A 20,471-nucleotide genomic window follows, 5' to 3' on the forward strand; every position below is an offset into this window, starting at 1 on the left:
AGGAGAAGGCCACAGAGGGTCATGGTACTTGGAACCAGATAGTTTTTTCCTTGTCTATTTGGGACCCAAGTCATTGTTCAACAACAACAACAAAATTATGAAAATACTCTCAATGAAGCTTTTTATTTCCCTTTGAGGAGAGGAGGCGAACCAAAATAGGCAGATAATGTGATACTAATGTCAGCGTTTTCTTTCAAAATCTTTCTGCTTTTTTTCGCCCTTCCACATTAGACAAATGTTTGAAACCTAATTTTGGTATCTTACCATCTAATCTTGTTAAAGAGATTTACCCAGGAGTGGGATATATTGAGTGAGATTATAAATGCATTGTAAAGTAAATTACAAGGTCAGGGCAGGAGTCCATTATTTAGACAAGTGCTTGAGCGAGGCTGGCTTGTTTTGGAATATGAGTGTTTGGGGCTCCTGAGAAGACCCTGCCAGCTTTTCTTTCTAAATGGAGGAATCATATAATTGATGAATTCCTCATTCTCACTCTTTAGCTCCCTGGTGAATTCTGTCCTTTTAAAAAAGTTACTGACAAATGCTAGCTGTGGGCTGAAGGAACTCTGCTAGCCCCTCTTTTAAAAGAGGGAGAAAGTTTATTTCTCAGTTATATTTTAAGCCCTGTCTTTTTTCAGAATCCCTGGGACATTATCTATTCTTCTCATCCTTATCCTTAGGCCACCATCACTTGTGCCCTTTTTAAGGCTGCAGTTGACTGGTAAACTGTTGGTTAGTTACTCCATATATATATATGTATATATATATATATATATATATGCATATGTATATATATATAAAACACATACATGTACATTTTAATTTAGCTATCTCCCAAAATGAATGATTTCGTGAAGTCAAGCTGGCCCCCTCTTTGCCAAAGTGGCATTTACCACTCTCGGGTTCTTTTCAGCAAGAGAGAAATAATGTGACTTAAGCAGGGCCCCTCTCCAGACGGCTTGGCTACTGGCCAAAGAGTTGACTAGCTGAACTGTATCTTTCTGTTTCTTTCTCAACTGGAGCCGAGTCTCAGCCGAGGGCGCAGGATGTTGTATAATTTGGTTCACGTTGTTAGCCTCTCAAAATAATGAGGAGGAGGCTAGTGTAGCATTGCTCAGCCTGCTGCCTGTCATGGTGTTGGCGGCCTTAACTGTTCCTTCAACCAGGATGCTGTGTCTGCTGAAGTTGGCACCAGCCACTCCTCCTAACTTCTTCAGACTTGGATTTGCTGCACTGGGGGACAACTCCTAAGCATCTCATGCAGCCTTTCAGTTAAATCTGAATTAAATTTTTCTTTTGAGATTTTCACAACATTTCTTGAGATTAAAAATGGGTGTTCCCTGTGGGGGGTTATGGATAGAGTCCAGATTAGAACTCACTGACTGGCACATAGGCTGGGATGGGAGAATGTTGCTAGTCTTTGTTCCACCGAAGAATTTTTTGAGTCCCTTCTTATTTTTACAATGTCAACAATTAGTATGTTTCAGGTTAAGCCTCAGTGGGGCTACAGAGAACTATAGTGAGTTTCCTTTCTCCTCTTTTTGACATCTAGATGGAATGATTGCCTACTTAGAAAAGTCACCTGTCACTTAGAGAGGAATAGACTAGGTTGATAGGATTTGAGAAGCAAAACAGCTTCCTTCAGGTCACCTTGTCCAAGTCCCTTTTAACAGATGAGGAAACAGGCACACAGATGAAACGGCTTGCTCCCAACCACATCCCTTAAGGTTGGAAGGTTCAGAAGACATTTGCCAAGGTCCCTAGAATATAGGAACCCTCATTCTCAATCTTGAATTGGTCAGAATTTTCCTGCTTTGGGGTGTGGATATAGAATTCTTAGAACAGAGTCTAATGGCAGAAAGACTGACTTGATGTATATTTATTGGGCACCAACCACCAGGTGGGCCAGGCACCATGTAGGCATAGGGGTAGGTCTGTAAGGGCCTAGGCATTGGGGCAGTGGGGCCAGCAGGGAAAACTGAGGGTGGAACATGAGTAAGCAATTGCTGATGCCCGCCTCGGTGATTAAACATTGATGTTGCTGTTGTATTATTTTGCAGGTAAAGATGAGCCCAGCAGCTACACATGTACAACTTGCAAACAGCCATTCACCAGTGCATGGTTTCTCTTGCAACACGCACAGAACACTCATGGATTAAGAATCTACTTAGAAAGCGAACACGGAAGTCCCCTGACCCCGCGGGTTGGTATCCCTTCAGGACTAGGTGCAGAATGTCCTTCCCAGCCACCTCTCCATGGGATTCATATTGCAGACAATAACCCCTTTAACCTGCTAAGAATACCAGGATCAGTATCCAGAGAGGCTTCCGGCCTGGCAGAAGGGCGCTTTCCACCCACTCCCCCCCTGTTTAGTCCACCACCGAGACATCACTTGGACCCCCACCGCATAGAGCGCCTGGGGGCGGAAGAGATGGCCCTGGCCACCCATCACCCGAGTGCCTTTGACAGGGTGCTGCGGTTGAATCCAATGGCTATGGAGCCTCCCGCCATGGATTTCTCTAGGAGACTTAGAGAGCTGGCAGGGAACACGTCTAGCCCACCGCTGTCCCCAGGCCGGCCCAGCCCTATGCAAAGGTTACTGCAACCATTCCAGCCAGGTAGCAAGCCGCCCTTCCTGGCGACGCCCCCCCTCCCTCCTCTGCAATCCGCCCCTCCTCCCTCCCAGCCCCCGGTCAAGTCCAAGTCATGCGAGTTCTGCGGCAAGACGTTCAAATTTCAGAGCAACCTGGTGGTGCACCGGCGCAGCCACACGGGTGAGAAGCCCTACAAATGCAACCTGTGCGACCACGCCTGCACACAGGCCAGTAAGCTGAAGCGCCACATGAAGACGCACATGCACAAGTCGTCCCCAATGACCGTCAAGTCCGACGATGGCCTCTCTACCGCCAGCTCCCCGGAACCCGGCACCAGTGACCTGGTGGGCAGCGCCAGCAGCGCGCTCAAGTCTGTGGTGGCCAAGTTCAAGAGTGAGAATGACCCCAACCTGATCCCAGAGAACGGGGACGAGGAGGAAGAGGAGGACGACGAGGAAGAAGAAGAAGAGGAGGAAGAGGAGGAGGAGGAGCTGACGGAGAGCGAGAGGGTGGACTACGGCTTCGGGCTGAGCCTGGAGGCGGCGCGCCACCACGAGAACAGCTCGCGGGGCGCGGTGGTGGGCGTGGGCGACGAGGGCCGCGCCCTGCCCGACGTCATGCAGGGCATGGTGCTCAGCTCCATGCAGCACTTCAGCGAGGCCTTCCACCAGGTCCTGGGCGAGAAGCATAAGCGCGGCCACCTGGCCGAGGCCGAGGGCCACAGGGACACTTGCGACGAAGACTCGGTGGCCGGCGAGTCGGACCGCATAGACGATGGCACTGTTAACGGCCGCGGCTGCTCCCCGGGCGAGTCGGCCTCGGGGGGCCTGTCCAAAAAGCTGCTGCTGGGCAGCCCCAGCTCGCTGAGCCCCTTCTCCAAGCGCATCAAGCTCGAGAAGGAGTTCGACCTGCCCCCGGCCGCGATGCCCAACACGGAGAACGTGTACTCGCAGTGGCTCGCCGGCTATGCGGCCTCCAGGCAGCTCAAAGATCCCTTCCTTAGCTTCGGAGACTCCAGACAATCGCCTTTTGCCTCCTCATCTGAGCACTCCTCGGAGAACGGGAGCTTGCGCTTCTCCACGCCGCCCGGGGAGCTGGACGGAGGGATCTCGGGGCGCAGCGGCACGGGAAGTGGAGGGAGCACGCCCCATATTAGTGGTCCGGGCCCGGGCAGGCCCAGCTCAAAAGAGGGCAGACGCAGCGACACTTGTGAGTACTGTGGGAAAGTCTTCAAGAACTGTAGCAATCTCACTGTCCACAGGAGAAGCCACACGGGCGAAAGGCCTTATAAATGCGAGCTGTGCAACTATGCCTGTGCCCAGAGTAGCAAGCTCACCAGGCACATGAAAACGCATGGCCAGGTGGGGAAGGACGTTTACAAATGTGAAATTTGTAAGATGCCTTTTAGCGTGTACAGTACCCTGGAGAAACACATGAAAAAATGGCACAGTGATCGAGTGTTGAATAATGATATAAAAACTGAATAGAGGTATATTAATACCCCTCCCTCACTCCCACCCGACACCTCCTTTTTTCACCATCTCCCCTTCCCCATAGCCCTCCAGCCCCACTCCCTGTAGGATTTTTTTCTAGTCCCATGTGATTTAAACAAACAAACAAACAAACAGAAGTAACGGAAGCTAAGAATATGAGAGTGCTTGTCACCAGCACACCTGTTTTTATTTCTTTTCCTTTTTCTTTTTTCTTTTTTCTTTTTCTTTTTCTTTTTTTTTTTTTTTTTTTCTTTATGTTCTCACCGTTTGAATGCATGATCTGTATGGGGCAATACTATTGCATTTTACGCAAACTTTGAGCCTTTCTCTTGTGCAATAATTTACATGTTGTGTATGTTTTTTTTTTAAAACTTAGACAGCATGTATGGTATGTTATGGCTATTTTAAATTGTCCCTAATTCGTTGCTGAGCAAACATGTTGCTGTTTCCAGTTCCGTTCTGAGAAAAAGAGAGAGAGAGAGAAAAAGACCATGCTGCATACATTCTGTAATACATATCATGTACAGTTTTATTTTATAACGTGAGAAGGAAAAACAGTTTTGGATTAACCCTCTACAGACAGAATAGATGGCACTGAAAAAAAAAAAAAACTATCAGCTAAATGTCTGTCTCTAAAGGGTTAAATGTATCAATTGGAGAGGAAAGAAAAAGAAAGGCCTTGAATTGACAAATTAACAGAAAAACAGAACAAGTTTATTCTATCATTTGGTTTTAAAATATGAGTGCCTTGGATCTATTAAAACCACATCGATGGTTCTTTTTACTTGTTATAAACTTGTAGCTTAATTCAGCATTGGGTGAGGTAATAAACCCTAGGACCTAGTGTATAATTCTATATTGTATTTCTCACAACAATGGCTACCTAAAAATATAACCCATTATGTCCTAGTTAATCATCATTTTCCCTTTAGTTTAACTTTGTGAACAAAAACTGATTATACCAGTATAAAAGCTACTTTGCTCCTGGTGAGAGCTTAAAAGAAATGGGCTGCTTTGCCCAAAGTTTTATTTTTTTTAAACAATGATTAAATTGAATGTGTAATGTGCAAAAGCCCTGGAACATGATTAAATACATTGGTAAGGAGTTCATTTTGCAAAGATACTTGTTTTAAATAATATCTTTTAAAAATTCTGGCACCAAAAGAAATAGATCCAAATCCACTTGGTTGTCAAATGGACAATCGAATGATAAACTTAAAACCTAGTATACTATATTAAAAAAGAAGAGGCTGACAATGAGGTTTGACAGAGGGGAACAGAGGAAAAAACGAAGTGATTTATTAGCACAACGTGGTACTATTTGCCATTTTAAACTAGAACAGGTATATAAGCTAATATTGATACAATGATGATTAACTATGAATTAAGACTTGCGTTTAAATGTGACATTCTTAAAAAAAGAAGAGAAAGAATTTTAAGAGTAGCAGTATATATGTCTGTGCTCCCTAAAAGTTGTACTTCATTTCTTTTCCATACACTGTGTGCTATTTGTGTTAACATGGAAGAGGATTCATTGTTTTTATTTTATTTTTTTAATTTTTTCTTTTTTATTAAGCTAGCATCTGCCCCAGTTGGTGTTCAAATAGCACTTGACTCTGCCTGTGATACCTGTATCTTTTTCTAATCAGAGATACAGAGGTTGAGTATAAAATAAACCTGCTCAGATAGGACAATTAAGTGCACTGTACAATTTTCCCAGTTTACAGGTCTATACTTAAGGGAAAAGTTGCAAGAATGCTGAAAAAAAAAAATTGAACACAATCTCATTGATGAGCATTTAAAAAAAAAAAAAAAACTAAAAAACTTTGCCAGCCATTTACTTGACTAATGAGCTTACTTACTTGGACGCAACATTGCGAGCGCTGTGAATGGAAACAGAATACACTTAACATAGAAATGAATGATTGCTTTCGCTTCTACAGTGCAAGGATTTTTTTGTACAAAACTTTTTTAAATATAAATGTTAAGAAAAAATTTTTTAAAAAACACTTCATTATGTTTAGGGGGGAACTGCATTTTAGGGTTCCATTGTCTTGGTGGTGTTACAAGACTTGTTATCCATTTAAAAATGGTAGTGGAAATTCTATGCCTTGGATTACACACCGCTCTTCAGGTTGTAAAAAAACATACATTGGGGAAAGGTTTAAGATTATATAGTACTTAAATATAGGAAAATGCACACTCATGTTGATTCCTATGCTAAAACACATTTATGGTCTTTTTTCTGTATTTCTAGAATGGTATTTGAATTAAATGTTCATCTAGTGTTAGGCACTATAGTATTTATATTGAAGCTTGTATTTTTAACTGTTGCTTGTTCTCTTAAAAGGTATCAATGTACCTTTTTTGGTAGTGGAAAAAAAAAAGACAGGCTGCCACAGTATATTTTTTTAATTTGGCAGGATAATATAGTGCAAATTATTTGTATGCTTCAAAAAAAAAAAAAAAAAAAAAACAAAAAGTGTGACATTGTACAGATGAGAAGCCATATAATGGCGGTTTGGGGGAGCCTGCTAGAATGTCACACAGATGGCTGTCATAGGGGTTGTACATATCCTTTTTGTTCCTTTTTCCTGCTGCCATACTGTATGCAGTACTGCAAGCTAATAACGTTGGTTTGTTATGTAGTGTGCTTTTTGTCCCTTTCCTTCTATCACCCTACATTCCAGCATCTTACCTTCATATGCAGTAAAAGAAAGAAAGAAAAAAAAAAAAGGAAAAAAAAAAAAAACCAATGTTTTGCAGTTTTTTTCATTGCCAAAAACTAAATGGTGCTTTATATTTAGATTGGAAAGAATTTCATATGCAAAGCATATTAAAGAGAAAGCCCGCTTTAGTCAATACTTTTTTGTAAATGGCAATGCAGAATATTTTGTTATTGGCCTTTTCTATTCCTGTAATGAAAGCTGTTTGTCGTAACTTGAAATTTTATCTTTTACTATGGGAGTCACTATTTATTATTGCTTATGTGCCCTGTTCAAAACAGAGGCACTTAATTTGATCTTTTATTTTTCTTTGTTTTTATTTTTTTTATTTGGATGACCAAAGGTCATTACAACCTGGCTTTTTATTGTATTTGTTTCTGGTCTTTGTTAAGTTCTATTGGAAAAACCACTGTCTGTGTTTTTTTGGCAGTTGTCTGCATTAACCTGTTCATACACCCATTTTGTCCCTTTATTGAAAAAAATAAAAAAAAATTAAAGTACACAATGTAAGCTTCTTGTGTCCTCATTTGACACACTCTGTAAATTACTTTCAAGAAAATAACAGGTTTTAAGAGAAGGCCAGTCAGTCTTTTTCAGGATTATTTCTATGGGCATTTTGATGCGTGTCTTATACCCTAAAGGAACTTACTTACTATATTAAAATAGACATCTCAAACCATGGACATAGTTATTAGGCTTTACAATTCTAGAATAATTTTCAAGAAACTGAAGATGTTTTCAGTCCGATGTTAAAAACTTTTGTTCCATCTCTTAGCAGAAATCCATTCAGCTATTAAGTGAAAAACTTGCTGGTAATAGCATCTTCAACTTTTATTTCCTTTGGATTTTTTGCTGTTCTTGTTGTCTAAAAGTTCTTTTCTATTCTCCCATCATTGTCCTATCTTAGAATGTAATGTAAAAAATGTTTTTAAAAAGAAATCAGTTCTTTAGTTTCTACCTAACAGTCGTTTCTCATAACAAGAATGACCCCAGCCCTCAGACCTAAAAATCCAGAGACCAAGTCGTCAAGTAACCAAACAAGCAAACAAATCGAAAAGGAGAGAGGAGAAAAAAAAGAGCAGAAAGCAGCATCCAGGGGTAGCCAGACAGAGCCAACACTCTGGAATCAGACCCTGCTTTCCCGAGATGAGGGTAGCTTGCCTTGTGATTCTGAGACCCCACAGACCTTATGTGCAACAGATCGTTTCCATGTTTTCCTAGAGTCTACCTGACTGACAGCAAGTGAGAGTGGGGATACCCTTCAGTTATCTTTTGACCAACAGATTTATGCTATGCCTTTGAAAAACAAGTTAGGCTTATTTTTTAAAATCCCTCCTTACAAATCTGTGTTGTCGGTTTTACAAATACTGCATGTCGCAGCATCAATTTGCTTTATTACAACACATGCCTCTGTGATACTGTGTTCCTGTTCCCAGTGTAGATGAATGGATCCGACATTGTTCTTATTTTTGTAAAAACCAAAACAAAAGCTGTTCTGTCGTCTTCTTGTGGTAGCATTTTTTGTTGCTCAGTTCTTTTGCCCTAGTGCCAGTTAAGGTGGTCTTTTCATGTAATGCCTTTCATCTGAGGCAAGAAGAGTTTTATCTTTTTAAAGTATAGAGAAACTAGGTTTTTTTTTTTTTTTTTTTTTTTTTTTAAAGCCAGTTTGGGTGGGAATCGGAAGAGTCCACTAAGAGGATTTTGGAGAACATTGCACAGGAGCTAAGATAGGATGGGGACAGAGTACCTTGGAGAACTTGGTGTTTGTCAGTGAGCTGAGAAAAGATACGTGTGTTTTAGATTAGGTTACTCCAAAATGGAATCCAAAATGCTGTTTGAGACAGATAGAAATATTCCCCAGTGCCACACTGGTTTTAGACATGCTGACTTCTGCTCCACCATATTAAATGGCCATAAAACTTCCGTGTGTCCCTATTGCTCTTTTATTAGGAGCTCTGGAGTGCAGCTGTGTAGGTTTTATATATAATATTCATTTTAATTTCTCAGTATATGATGCTCTTAGTGTAATTAGGTTTTGCATCTGACAGACAGAATTAATGGTGGATACAGTATACTTGTATGTTCAGATTTCTTAAATCAAATGGGGAATGGGGGAGGGGTACAAACATCTGGTGATAAATCACAGATTATGTTTGATTTACATGGTCCCAAAGTTAAATAAATTTATTGGGAGACAGGTTCTTCAGGTTACTTCTTTTTCCTGAAGTACTGGAGCCTTCTGATAAAATATTATTTCTGAAGCTGACTGAACAATAGGAGCATGAAAACTTAAGTCAAAAAATAAAACTTGTGACATTTTGCATCTGGAGCCCTAAAATTTAAAATCATAGTATAAAATAATATTAAAAAAGTTTCCCACAGTAAGATGAATTCCTGATATAATTTTAAGTGAAGAAATACTAAGAATATTAATATCTCTCCCAAATTCTCAGTTAAGTTTTTGTAACTATTGATGTGCTTGCTGATGGAATGTTCCCTACGTACTCAAAACCTGATGCTTAAGATGTTCCTTTTTATCTTCGTTTTGAGAGCAATTGAAACAGGAATACAGCAAATACTCTTTCTCACAGATTTAAACCCCCAAATTCTTTCAGGGCACATATTACCTCCTTTTGGCGCCTGTTTGCTATCCTCTCATTATTCAGGACCTGCAAAAGGACTGAAACCAACATATCTTAAAGGTTGCTAAGAGGTGGGGTGAATGTGGGTTTCCATGTGTACCAGACATGGCAGAAGTGCGAAGTGGTCGAGTTTTTCCCAGAGCATTCTGTGGATAGAACTGTTTATTTAAATACCATTTTTGTGTATGCAATAAGTCCATATTGTATATAACCATAGTACTTGAAGTGAGAATTCGAAAGGAAGTGGCAGAGAGAGGGGTTGGATTAGATATGATTTCAACTGGAGAAATAAGAAAAAGAGGTGGTTTATTCACAGATGCCAAAAAGTTTGCAGGAAGGTACTAAGATTATTTGGGGCCATTCTAAAAAGGGGTTGAGAAGCCTCAGGACTGATCTGTCCTGCTTCTAGCACTTTACTAAGAGAGGGAGTGAGGGAGGAAATACAGTGTTTTCTGCTTTTAACCCGCATCCTCCCACCCCCTAACATGATTGTTGGTGACTCTAGGAACTGTGCATTCATTTTCTACTGTGAATCTGTCACTCCTTTGTCTCTGGGCTTGGGGTGTTCAAGAATGCATCCATCTCATTTTTTTTTTTTTTTCAGACAACTTCCCGTAAAAAGATTGTGGGAATTTTGCTGATATGAGGATGGGATGGGTGGTGTTCTTTCAACCTTGTTGGAAAATTGTTTTTGAGAAGACAGCTAACTTTTAAAAGGCATGAGCCACTGAGCATATTTTCCTTAGTGCCTCCTGCAGGCCGTCATATTTTCCAATGGAGAATAAACGAACCCATTTTTAGAGAAATGGACACTGCATAGACAGAGTTGGGGTCGAGTACGTTTGCTCCAGGGCTGCTGGAGCTCACACTGCAGACCTGAGTGGTTGGATCTGCGCTTCTGCTTGCTGGCACCTTGGTGCCCCATTAGCCTGCTGTTCCATTTACTTCAGCACATGGCCAGGGAATCGGCCTGCAGAGGGACAAGCCTGTTTCTCTCTCTCTCTCTATTTCCCAGTGTCATCAGTGATCATGGAATATGATTAATTCCTCCCTTCCTAATGGGAAAAGAGAGCAATACAGTTCACATGGGTCACTGTACTTAAGTACCTAAACTTGGCTGAACACAACTCAACGGTTTACCCAAATACTGTTTTTCCTTTCTGTAACATGGCAAAAACTGTGTCAAGGAAGCACAAGTATGTATCTCTCAAGTCTTTCATATAGGCAGCAGAAAAGGCCAATGAAGCAATTTCCCTAAAGTTTCTTCTAAAACCGGCGCCCCCAGATCCCTAGGGGGCTGTGCTTTTAAATAACCATGAATGTGGTACATGCCCATGCTATACTTTGTCTGTTAGGGCTTTAAATACTGGTGGCAGGTCAGACAAAGGGGTTTGACTGGGATATCAGCTAAGGGGGCCTCAACAACAGTGACTAGTGCTGGACTGGGAATGGAATTCCCCAGAGCCCACCTGGACACAGCAGGCCCCTCAGCTCAGGTCTCCACTGCTCAGGGGGGGAAGCCTGAGAGCAGCTGAGCCCCAGACCCCAGGCCTCCTGCGGCGCTGAGTCAGGGGAGAGGAGGCCCCAGGCCCCTGCTTCGGGTCGCCATGGCAACGAGGCCTGGAATGCCACAGAGGTAGCCCTCCTCCTCGGCACATCTGGACTCCCAGTTCTGCTACTTCAAGTCAATATCCACAGCAAGGGAGGAACCCGGAGGAAATAACCACTCCCTTCTTCACCATTGCCTTCCCCCCTGAGAAACAAGGAAAAAATAAATAAATTTAAAAAAAAAAAGGAAAAAAGAAAAGAAAAACTGCATGTTTGAAAGAAACTACAGGCAGTTTGGGGTGCAATTTGAGAGCAACTATTTTGGGTTCTGGTTTTCTCTTCAGAGATTTGTTCGCCTCTTGTAAATCGTTGGCTGCTTTGACGTTGAACTTGATGACATTTCATGTTTTCGTTGTGCTGCTTTTACATCAATTTTGATTTTTCGTTTCTTTATAATTTTATTATTATTTTAAGAAAATGTCCCCCTTGCCCCCTCCCTCCCCTGCTCTCCTCAACCAAAGGACTGTTTCCTACTAAGTTTTCTCAGTCATAAGAGCAAGTGTTTCCTTCCAGGCGTGTCCCGAGTTTAGTAGGACTGTCATACGACTGGGTAGGGGGGTCTGGGTCCTTTGGGGGACGAGGGGAGGGAGGCGTGGGAAAGCCACTCAGAGGTCAGATAACTGGGGAGGGGAGATGGCGTTGGAAACCACGCTTAAGATGCCGGTGGCTCGACCTGTGGTTGATTTAAGTCATAATTTGAAACAGCTAGTGAGAGAACAGAAAATCACTGGGCCAAGTCACACCTGTACTTTTTTTTCCCCCTCCTCTGTCTCCAACCTCTTTCTAGGTTCTTCACACACCCCCATTCGGCGTAGTACCCAGAGAGCTCAAGATGTGTGGCAGTTTTCGGATGGAAGCTCGAGAGCCCTTAAGTTCTGAGAAAATTTGAAGCCCCCAGGGCCGGGGTGGACGTGTGCCGCCCAGCCGACGTCAGCGTGGTCTGTCATCCTGCTAGTTTGTGATGTTTTCTGACAGTAGCCTCCAAGAAGCCGTTGTGCGAAGACAGAATCCTGCGGAGTCCTTCCAGCCTGGGCCTGCAGTGCCATTTTATTTATATTTTTTAATAAAAAGTAAAAGCAAAAAAACAGACCCACATTGGAACAGTGAATCAGTCCCATACAGAGGGCTCTTGGACCATTGCTGTCCTGAGCAATGTCCAGCCCTTTTGAAACCAGCCAACCTAATTACCTGTATTGTGGAAATGAGCATGAGCCCCCCCAACCCCTTGTTTCTATACATTCTCTGTTGTCTTTTAAAAAGTGTGCTTAACATTGACACAATAAATGTTGGAGCTTTAGGTGGTGTTTGCTTGTTCTTTAATTTTTAATGCTAAGAAGACTGCAGCTGCTTATGACTTTGTATTTCTGTACCTGTTTCCTGCAGTTGCCCATTGGGTTGGTAGGAGGAACAGATTTGAGAAGTGGGCAGGAGGTATAGGAGGGGAATAGGTTACTGCTTATCAGATGGCATACATTTTCAAGGAGAATCAGAATGCAAAACTTGGGAATAAATCATAGCAATATCATAATTAATGTAGTAGTAGTGTTGCTGTTTATTAATGCTGAAGTGTGGTTTTCCTAACTGTCTGACTTATAATTTGCATACCATTAAATAATGCATAATATGGCACACTGAATCCTGTTTCTCAAATATATGCTTTTGGTGGCTACCGTGCAGGATTTGAATTTGTCTTTTAATTTAGCTCAAGAAAGATAATGTCACTGGGTGAGTGATAAATCCTAAAGAGGTGATAAATGTCAGTAGTTGCTTATTAAATATTCTAATTTTAAGATCCCAAACCTTCAGCAAATATATCTTAATGCGGACAAACAAACAAACATAAAACTTCTTCTTTAGCACTTACATCAGGAAATTTAGGGCAGATTTTATATGGTGAAAAAAGGAAAGAGGTTTACATCAGAATAGACTACTGAAATCATAGTAATGCCCCTTTCCTTAGAAGTTAGTGACAATAATCAGTGAGATCTACAAACAAGTGATAAAAATTCCTTCTGGCCCAATTAATTTGTCAAAACCTTTACTCAATATGGTGGGGTTGTCTGTTTGTTTGTTTTACTACCTGGAGATCCAGAAGGGAATTAGAAATAATAGAGCATATTAAAAATAATAGAACATATTATAAATAGTAGAACTCAGATACCTGCATATTATAGGTTGGTTACACATCGACTTGAACCTAAGTGGGGAAAATCTTACCCACCCACCCCCTGGCTAGATTACCTCGCCTAGTGAAAAGATTGCAAAATAATTGGCATCTGGATTCTTTCCTGCTTACTCATCATAAATAATAGCATTCTACCTTATGCTTTCCACAGTGCTCTCAGGGGCATTATTTCATCTGATCCTCACTGGGACAGATCTCACTGCTTCTACTGTATAGGTGAGGAGACCAAGGCTCACCAAGGTAAAGGGCTTTCTGGAGGCCTTATCAGTAAGAGGAAAAACAGAGAAGTCAGGTTTCTGATTTCTAGTCCAGAGCTGATGTCACTGAACTCTAACTGATCAAACGGAGTGTCTCTTTCTAGGGTGCCTCTGTCTGTTAATACGTAAGCCACACATGTTCACAGACACACACGTGTGGTTTACAGAGACCAGGGATGCCCACTGGTAAAGGCACAGAAAGTGGTCTCTTGCTACCCAGAGCTGTGTGCACTGCAGAAGAGAGCTTGGAGCAAGGGCCCCTCCTTGCCATCTCTTTTTCCCTGTGACTTTTGCCTGACAAATAAATAACCCCCGACTGCACTGGTCTCCTTGATGTATTTTTGAAAGTTCCTAGGTGAGGATGGGACTTCCAGACAAGAAGTTATTTCACAAAGAAACTCCTTGCTTCATGTTCTGCCTCTATATCATTGAGAATTAAGACCTAGAGCGATTACATGAAAGCATCCTCCCTAAATGTGCTCAGATCTTGCTGATACCTGGAAAGCGTGGTACCACTTCCAAAGGTAGACCCAAAATGAAACAGAAAAATCATGGGGTTGAGATAACTTTGACCTTGGAAACTGCGCTTGGTGTTCCTACACTTTCAGATCTGATCCTTGCTTCCATTCCCACCTCTTATTTCTTTTAAGAGTCAGTTTCTAAATCAATGGTTATTTCTAGAAGTGGGTTTTTTTTTTTTTTTTTTTTTTGAGGGGAGGGAATTTTATTTACCAAAGTGAATAAAAGACATCTTTTCTACCTTCCTCTTTGGAGAAGAAATATCCTTCACTAAAAACAAAGACAAAACACTCCATGTCTTCCTTCATAATGTTTTTAGTTGAAAGAAAATAAAAATTCATTTTTGGGATACATTATGAAATGGTGTTATGCTAGGGTTAGTTTGAAACCCATACAACTGATGAGTTGGGAAGTCATCTCTCTGTGCAATATGTCAAGGTCGTGGTTATTTGAGAATGGTGGAATCAGGGGAAGGAACTGACAAATCTGACTGGGGTCCTCGCTGTGCCCTCTCTGGAGAGTGGAACTTCACATTGCAGAGAGATTAATTGGTTGCCCAGCATGCACTGAGCACAGATTAGAGGACACAGTGCCAGTTACTCAGATGGGGAGGACCAAATATGGCCATTTTTCTTATCCCTTAATCCTGGTCTAAACACATCAATTTTGTGATTTGTCCAGATTGCCACACATTTAAAAAAAGGTCTGTAAGACTTTAGGGTCCGTGATGGCAGAGAGCAACTTGGAGCCCCTATAGCACTTAGCACCCAGCCTGTGGAATATTGGTTGTGCCTAAGAATTAATTGAATCAAAACCTAGTGATCATTTAAAGAAAAATCTTAGACAAGGAGAGCAAACTTAGGTTCTACTGAGGCCTAATTGAGTATCTCAAACCTTGGCAGAATATTTCCTGGACTCTTTTGCTTCAAGTTTTCAAGAGCATTTGAATTAGAGCCAAGCCTTTCAAGCGGCCAGGAATATCTTTTAGGTTTTGTGTGCATTGACTTTTTAATTTTATTTTGAGGACCAGATAGTGATGTTCATGTTGAAGAAGATTATTAATATTAATACAGCATTTTAAAACCTCAGTATTAATGTTTGTTCCTATTTTAAAAATCTTATTTTCCAAATCAGTATCCTAAAAGTTGCAGTAGAAAAGACTAGAATTGGAGTATTTTTGTAGGTTCTTGGTTCTCAGAGTGCATAACATAGCTTTGGTTCTTTATTGGGTACAGGTTGAAGGAAACAGATTTGAGGAATTTCAAGTCTAGAGGAAGTTCAAAAACAACACATGTTGCAAGCACACCTTCTTTCTTCAAGAATTCATCCTGTCTGAGGGAAACACTGGCTTTGCGTTTCTCTCCTCTGACTTCCTAGTCGGGATAACACTCTACTCTTCTGGAGTTACATCAAGCCAAAGAACTTCTTATTTTCAGCAAAATCCAGAAGTAGAGGTTATTTTCCTTCCTGTAAATCAAAATAACTTTATTGCTAATTACATTACCTTTCTTCTTGCTGTATATTAAAAAAAAATGCTCCCAGGAAACATGTAAGGATTATAGAACACTTTCATATAGGTGATAGAATCCATTTTCCTTGTGACTCTATAATAATAAGGTAGGAAAAGAATAAACTAGTTTGAAAGGAACCATAGCAATCTTCATTTCACAGATGAGGCAACAGAGGCACAAAGATAAAGGAAAAGGTCACTTGGTATGGCAAAACAGAGCTGAGCTTGCGACCACACGGTTCCTTAGTGGCTGAGCCAGAGTTGGGACCCAAATCTCCCAGCTCCTGTGGAAGGAATTCAAGTGGCAAATCTCTCCCTGGTGACCTACTAAATTCGAAACCAGAATGGCAGAAAAGTGTGCATCTCAGAAGGATTTAAGAATAAATCAAAAGCTTGTTTGGTGGTGCCTGGCCTAGTGAGCAATACTCAGCCTGTTCTGTACTTAAGGGTTTCTAAGTAGTATCCTTGTGACAGAGAACATTTAGGCCGCTACCTGGAAGGATTCTTTAATTCACCCCTCCACTGGTAGAAATAAACTTACGGACCAAGAATTGCTGAGAGATGGCTTTTAAAGTTAAAAGGGCATAAAAAAGAGCTACTCATCAAACCAGATTCATCTCAAATGACTTAAATAGATCTCACAATCTGTTCCATTCTCTAGACAGGAGTTAAGAGAAACACCCACCAGATTTAAATTTCGAGGCCACATCACATCCTGTTAGGGAATCCAAAGACCCAATAGCATGACCTGAATCTTGTTATGGGTATATTTCATTTTGAGTTCAAAGGTGATGAAATAGCAATGAACTAAAGGGAGGGCTGATGGAAATGGCCTATAACTCTGGGTTGTGAGGATTGTCATACTTATTTATGCCTCATGTGCTTTCTCTGTGCGATATGAAGTCTTTTTCCTCCCCCTTCCCCAGCCACCACCCCATCAGGGTTCCTCATTCTGTTTGGAGATGTGCATATTCTGCTTTGCCCTTTCTTCGATCTGCTGTGCTCAGCGCTTCTGCCGTCATTTCTCTTCTTGCCTATCACCCTTTGATTCACAATTACTTCTTGGAGAGGACACAGGTGGACTTTGAATGTCTTGGGGCCCGGATGGGGCTGCAGGTGCATGTGGCAGATGTTTAGAGCCTGCACAGGCAAAGTTGACCCTGGAATGGTGCAAAGCAGCGGGCAGCCTTGCTGGGCAACAGCAAATCAAATGCCCCTGCTGAGGATGGTCGGAGAGGAAGTAATTTTCCCTTCTGGTGATGGTTCCCTGAATTTCCTTAGATGGTAATGCAAACAGGCAACTCCTGCTGCCATTCCAGTCCCTTCTCCGGCTTGTCCTCTCCTTTAAGATATGGAGACAGTGAACCAGAGTTCTCTAGACCATCTTCCTTCCTCTGGGCTCTAGGATTTTCAGAGAGTGGCTCACACCCCTATTTCTCAGCGACTGATTTTGCCTGTTGCTCTATTTACCACAAAAAGCGGGGAAACCAAAATTACCAATATCCCTTTTCAGACATTCACCTGAAGCTCGGAACTCAGGAACACAAGAGATGTTCCTTTATGGTGGTCCCCTTTGTGTGAATTTGCCTGCAACCATTATACTGTATTTGTGGCACTCTTTTTATTTTTCAGCTTCTCTGAAAGTGCATTTTCCTTTGCCTCTGACACAAGCTGATGTGCCAGGGGTGGCCTCCTACACCCTAATGATCCAGACTGGTGAGTGGTATGGTCTCTGAGTCTGCAGCTCAGGGCTGCAATCCTGGCGTCTTATTGCCACGCTGGCATGACTGGTATCCCCTCTTTCTCTACTTGACCCTTTCAAGGCCTGCTCCTCCTTGCTGCCTGCTGCTTCTCAGAAGCACATGATAGTTACAATAGCAGGAACATTCAAGGTTTTGGATGCTGGGTGGGGTTGGGAGCACTGCCTTCCAGTTTTGATGGAAGTGAGGAAGTGAAGTTGTGGTCCGTTCTAACACAGAGGACTTCCCTTTGCTTTTGGCTAGTAAACTTTTACTCTTTATAAGTTTACGTCACAGAAAAAAGCAGCAACTGGTTTTCCTTTGGAAGCTAATGCTGTCATCATGCTGGCATTTTTTTAAATGGCTGCGAGGGTAGCACAAGTGTAGACCTTGAAAACGGAACTCTCCCACAGGGCCTTGGGCATCTCCCAGAGGCGGGTAGGGCACCATGCATCTGCTGCTGCTGGGCGATGGAGGGCCAGGATGTGTCCGAAATGCCATCTCTGACTGAGAACATAAACCTTCTCATCCTTGGCTGGCAGACTGCCCAGAACTTGGTAAACAGGAAAAACATGGCTAAAAGAAATAATGACGCAAACCAATGTTGATTGAGAATTTACCACATTCTAGGCACAGAGATAAGTGTAGTCTGTGTTTTTTTTTTTCTTCTTCTTCATAAACCATCTTATGGGATAGCCACTATTGTTATTCCCATTTCACCAAAGCTTAGAGAGATTAAATAACATGTCCAACTTTATATACCTAGAACTGGTACGGTGATACGACTCTAGAACCTTCACTCTTAATCTCTACAGACTGAGTCCCAGTATCTCATTCTAAATTTTTGTCCCCATTTGTAAAAATGCCAAAGTTAAGAGTACCATGTTAAAAAAAATTAACAACAATGCAACTGAGCTGATTAGGAAGCCTATTCAAAGTGGCTTTGCTTCGAAGGTTTGGTTACCATTGATAATAGAGCAAGGCTGATGTCCTTATTTCCAGTGATGCGTGTGTTTCTTTCCATCCTTCTGCTAGGAGGACCAGTTCAAGTTTGTGAAGCATATCTGAAAAATTTACTTGTGAATCTTCTCCATCTGCAGCAAAGCTCATCCATTTGTTCAATCAACAAATATTTATTAGGTCCCTGCTATATGCAGCCTACTGAGTTAAGTGCTGGGGAAGGGATGTGAAGAGGTAAAAGACACAGTCATTGCCCATCAGAACTTGCCACCAGTGGAGAATTAAATTAATTAGAATCCTACTAAATAACTGGTCTCAGTTAAACTGATGCAGTGAGAACAGTGAGCCTTTTAAAATGCTAATATATAACTCACTTTGCCAATGTAGACAGCAGTCCTAGACAACGGGCTTTGGTGCTCTGGAATAAATGAGAATGTTATTTTTTACATATTATCAGTAGGATGCACACTTAAAAGTTGCTTTTCAAATAGTGAGGGTGAATATACATTGATGTTTCCTCATGGATTTGGCTTAGTACTTTTTGTAAATAATGATATTAGATGATTTATAAAGAGAGTGGTAATAGAAACATAGTTGTGATCCTGTGATTGAAGATAAGTGACCTAGACAGGGGAGAAGTCCACATATGGCAACCCTCTGGGTTGACCTGTCACTGATTACCTGCTGCTAGTTCATTCTAATGGAGCCAACACTCAAATCTGTACTTCTCCCATGTGTAGAAATAGAATCTGTGTCAGAACATCAGCATAGATGAAGTTATTTCTCCAACTGGACAATGTGCAAGGTGGCATCCTAGGCACTCTGGGCAACTATTAGGAGGTCCAGGACCCGCCCTTGTCCTCAGAGGGATTATAGTCGGTCCTCCTTAGGTGGATAAGATTTTGTGCATACGAACACACAATGGTGGGAGTGGGGGTGCTACATGATTCATTCATAAATGAGAAACACAAACTGGAAAGATGTAGAGGATCATTCTCTGGGGCCCAAAGAGATGCAGGGCTTTTAGTTGGTCCTCAAAGGTATGCTAGGATTTAGATGACAGGGAGAAAGACTGAGGACAAACGAGTTCAAGGAAGTATGGGGCACTTGGAGGGCCATGTGGCAGGAAGAGATTTTTCTATGAAAATATTGAAAGATAATGTTGGAAACTGGTTTGGGTCATATTCTGGAGATGCTTTAATCATAGACTAGGTATTTTTTATTTTATCTTATAGTTAATACTTTTTTAAAAAAAAACTTAGACTCAATAAATGATTTTTCAAAATTAAACCCTCAGAAAAAATTTAGGGCAAAGGTAGCAGGGCATGGAATGGATTAAAGAGGAACTCAAAGGAAGCCAGAGACCTGTATGAGACAAATCCTGGAAGGTGCTGGCCAGTCACAGAGGAAGGGCTTTGCTGTGAGTATGGTGTCTGAGTCAAATTATTTAGTCATCCTTGCCACATTCAAACAGGGAGTAGTCTCAGTGTTGGACAGTATACCTTAATTCTCTATTTGCATGGGTCTAGATTCATCTCAGACTGTCCTTAGAAACCAACAGAAAGTCTTTCTTACTGGTTAACGGTTGTTAGAAACCTCCCAAACAGAGAATCCTGAAGATACAGACCCTAAGGTCCAAACAGGTCAGTTAGTTCCTAGAGATAGACTATTTTTATATTACGAAGGAAGACATCGTGTCTCATCAAATGTTTAACACTTTAGCATCATGTCTCAGAGCAGAATGATAAACCCGGCTAGAAAAAGAACAGAAAGCTGTATGTTTTTTTGTAGGTCAGCCAGATTCATGGGTTTTTGGGCAGAAGATTCAAGAATTTTTTGATTCTACTACTTATAAGAGTTGGGTTATGTTGCTTTTTCTTTGCGATTTGTTTTTTGGGATGTTTGTAATAATATTAGTTTATTGTCATTTGGCCATAGCATTAGATGAATTTTATAATGAAGGCACGGATTGGAAGCAAGCAAGCATGCTCTCATGTGGAATCAGGGAAGAATTCTCTGCACAAAGTAAGGCAGAGAAGGCTGGGCTTCCCTATCTGGGAGCTTATGTTTCAAAAATAGAGACCTTGTATTTTCACACTGCAGTCCTGAGTGACATCATCTGGTATCCTTCCTTACCTTCCTTCCCCCTGCCTACCACCCTGTTCTCTTAGAGACAGAACTGGTCTACTGATGTCCAGTGTAATAAGTCAGGATATTTAAGGCACATAAAAAATTTGG

At 41.6% G+C, this 20,471-nt stretch overlaps 1 protein-coding gene across 10 annotated transcripts in view; it reads left to right on the forward strand.

Annotated features, from left to right (window-relative positions):
* Positions 1–12,360, forward strand: part of Bcl11a (BCL11 transcription factor A) — a 96,972-nt gene extending 84,612 nt beyond the window's left edge. For 6 of the 10 annotated variants that reach the window (XM_047523209.1, XM_047523208.1, XM_047523213.1 and 3 more), the window contains 2 exons: positions 2,061–4,083; positions 11,851–12,360. In XM_047523209.1, coding sequence (XP_047379165.1) covers positions 2,061–4,081 — 2,021 coding nt within the window. In that variant the 3' untranslated portion in view covers positions 4,082–4,083; positions 11,851–12,360. The remainder of the gene's footprint in view (positions 1–2,060; positions 4,084–11,850) is intronic. The other 4 variants (XM_047523214.1, XM_047523212.1, XM_047523215.1 and 1 more) reach the window with 3 other exon arrangements.
* Positions 12,361–20,471: the final 8,111 nt, after the last annotated feature.

The sequence above is a fragment of the Sciurus carolinensis genome, chromosome 13 (genome assembly GCF_902686445.1).
Source record: "Sciurus carolinensis chromosome 13, mSciCar1.2, whole genome shotgun sequence".
Taxonomy (NCBI): Eukaryota; Metazoa; Chordata; class Mammalia; order Rodentia; family Sciuridae; genus Sciurus; species Sciurus carolinensis.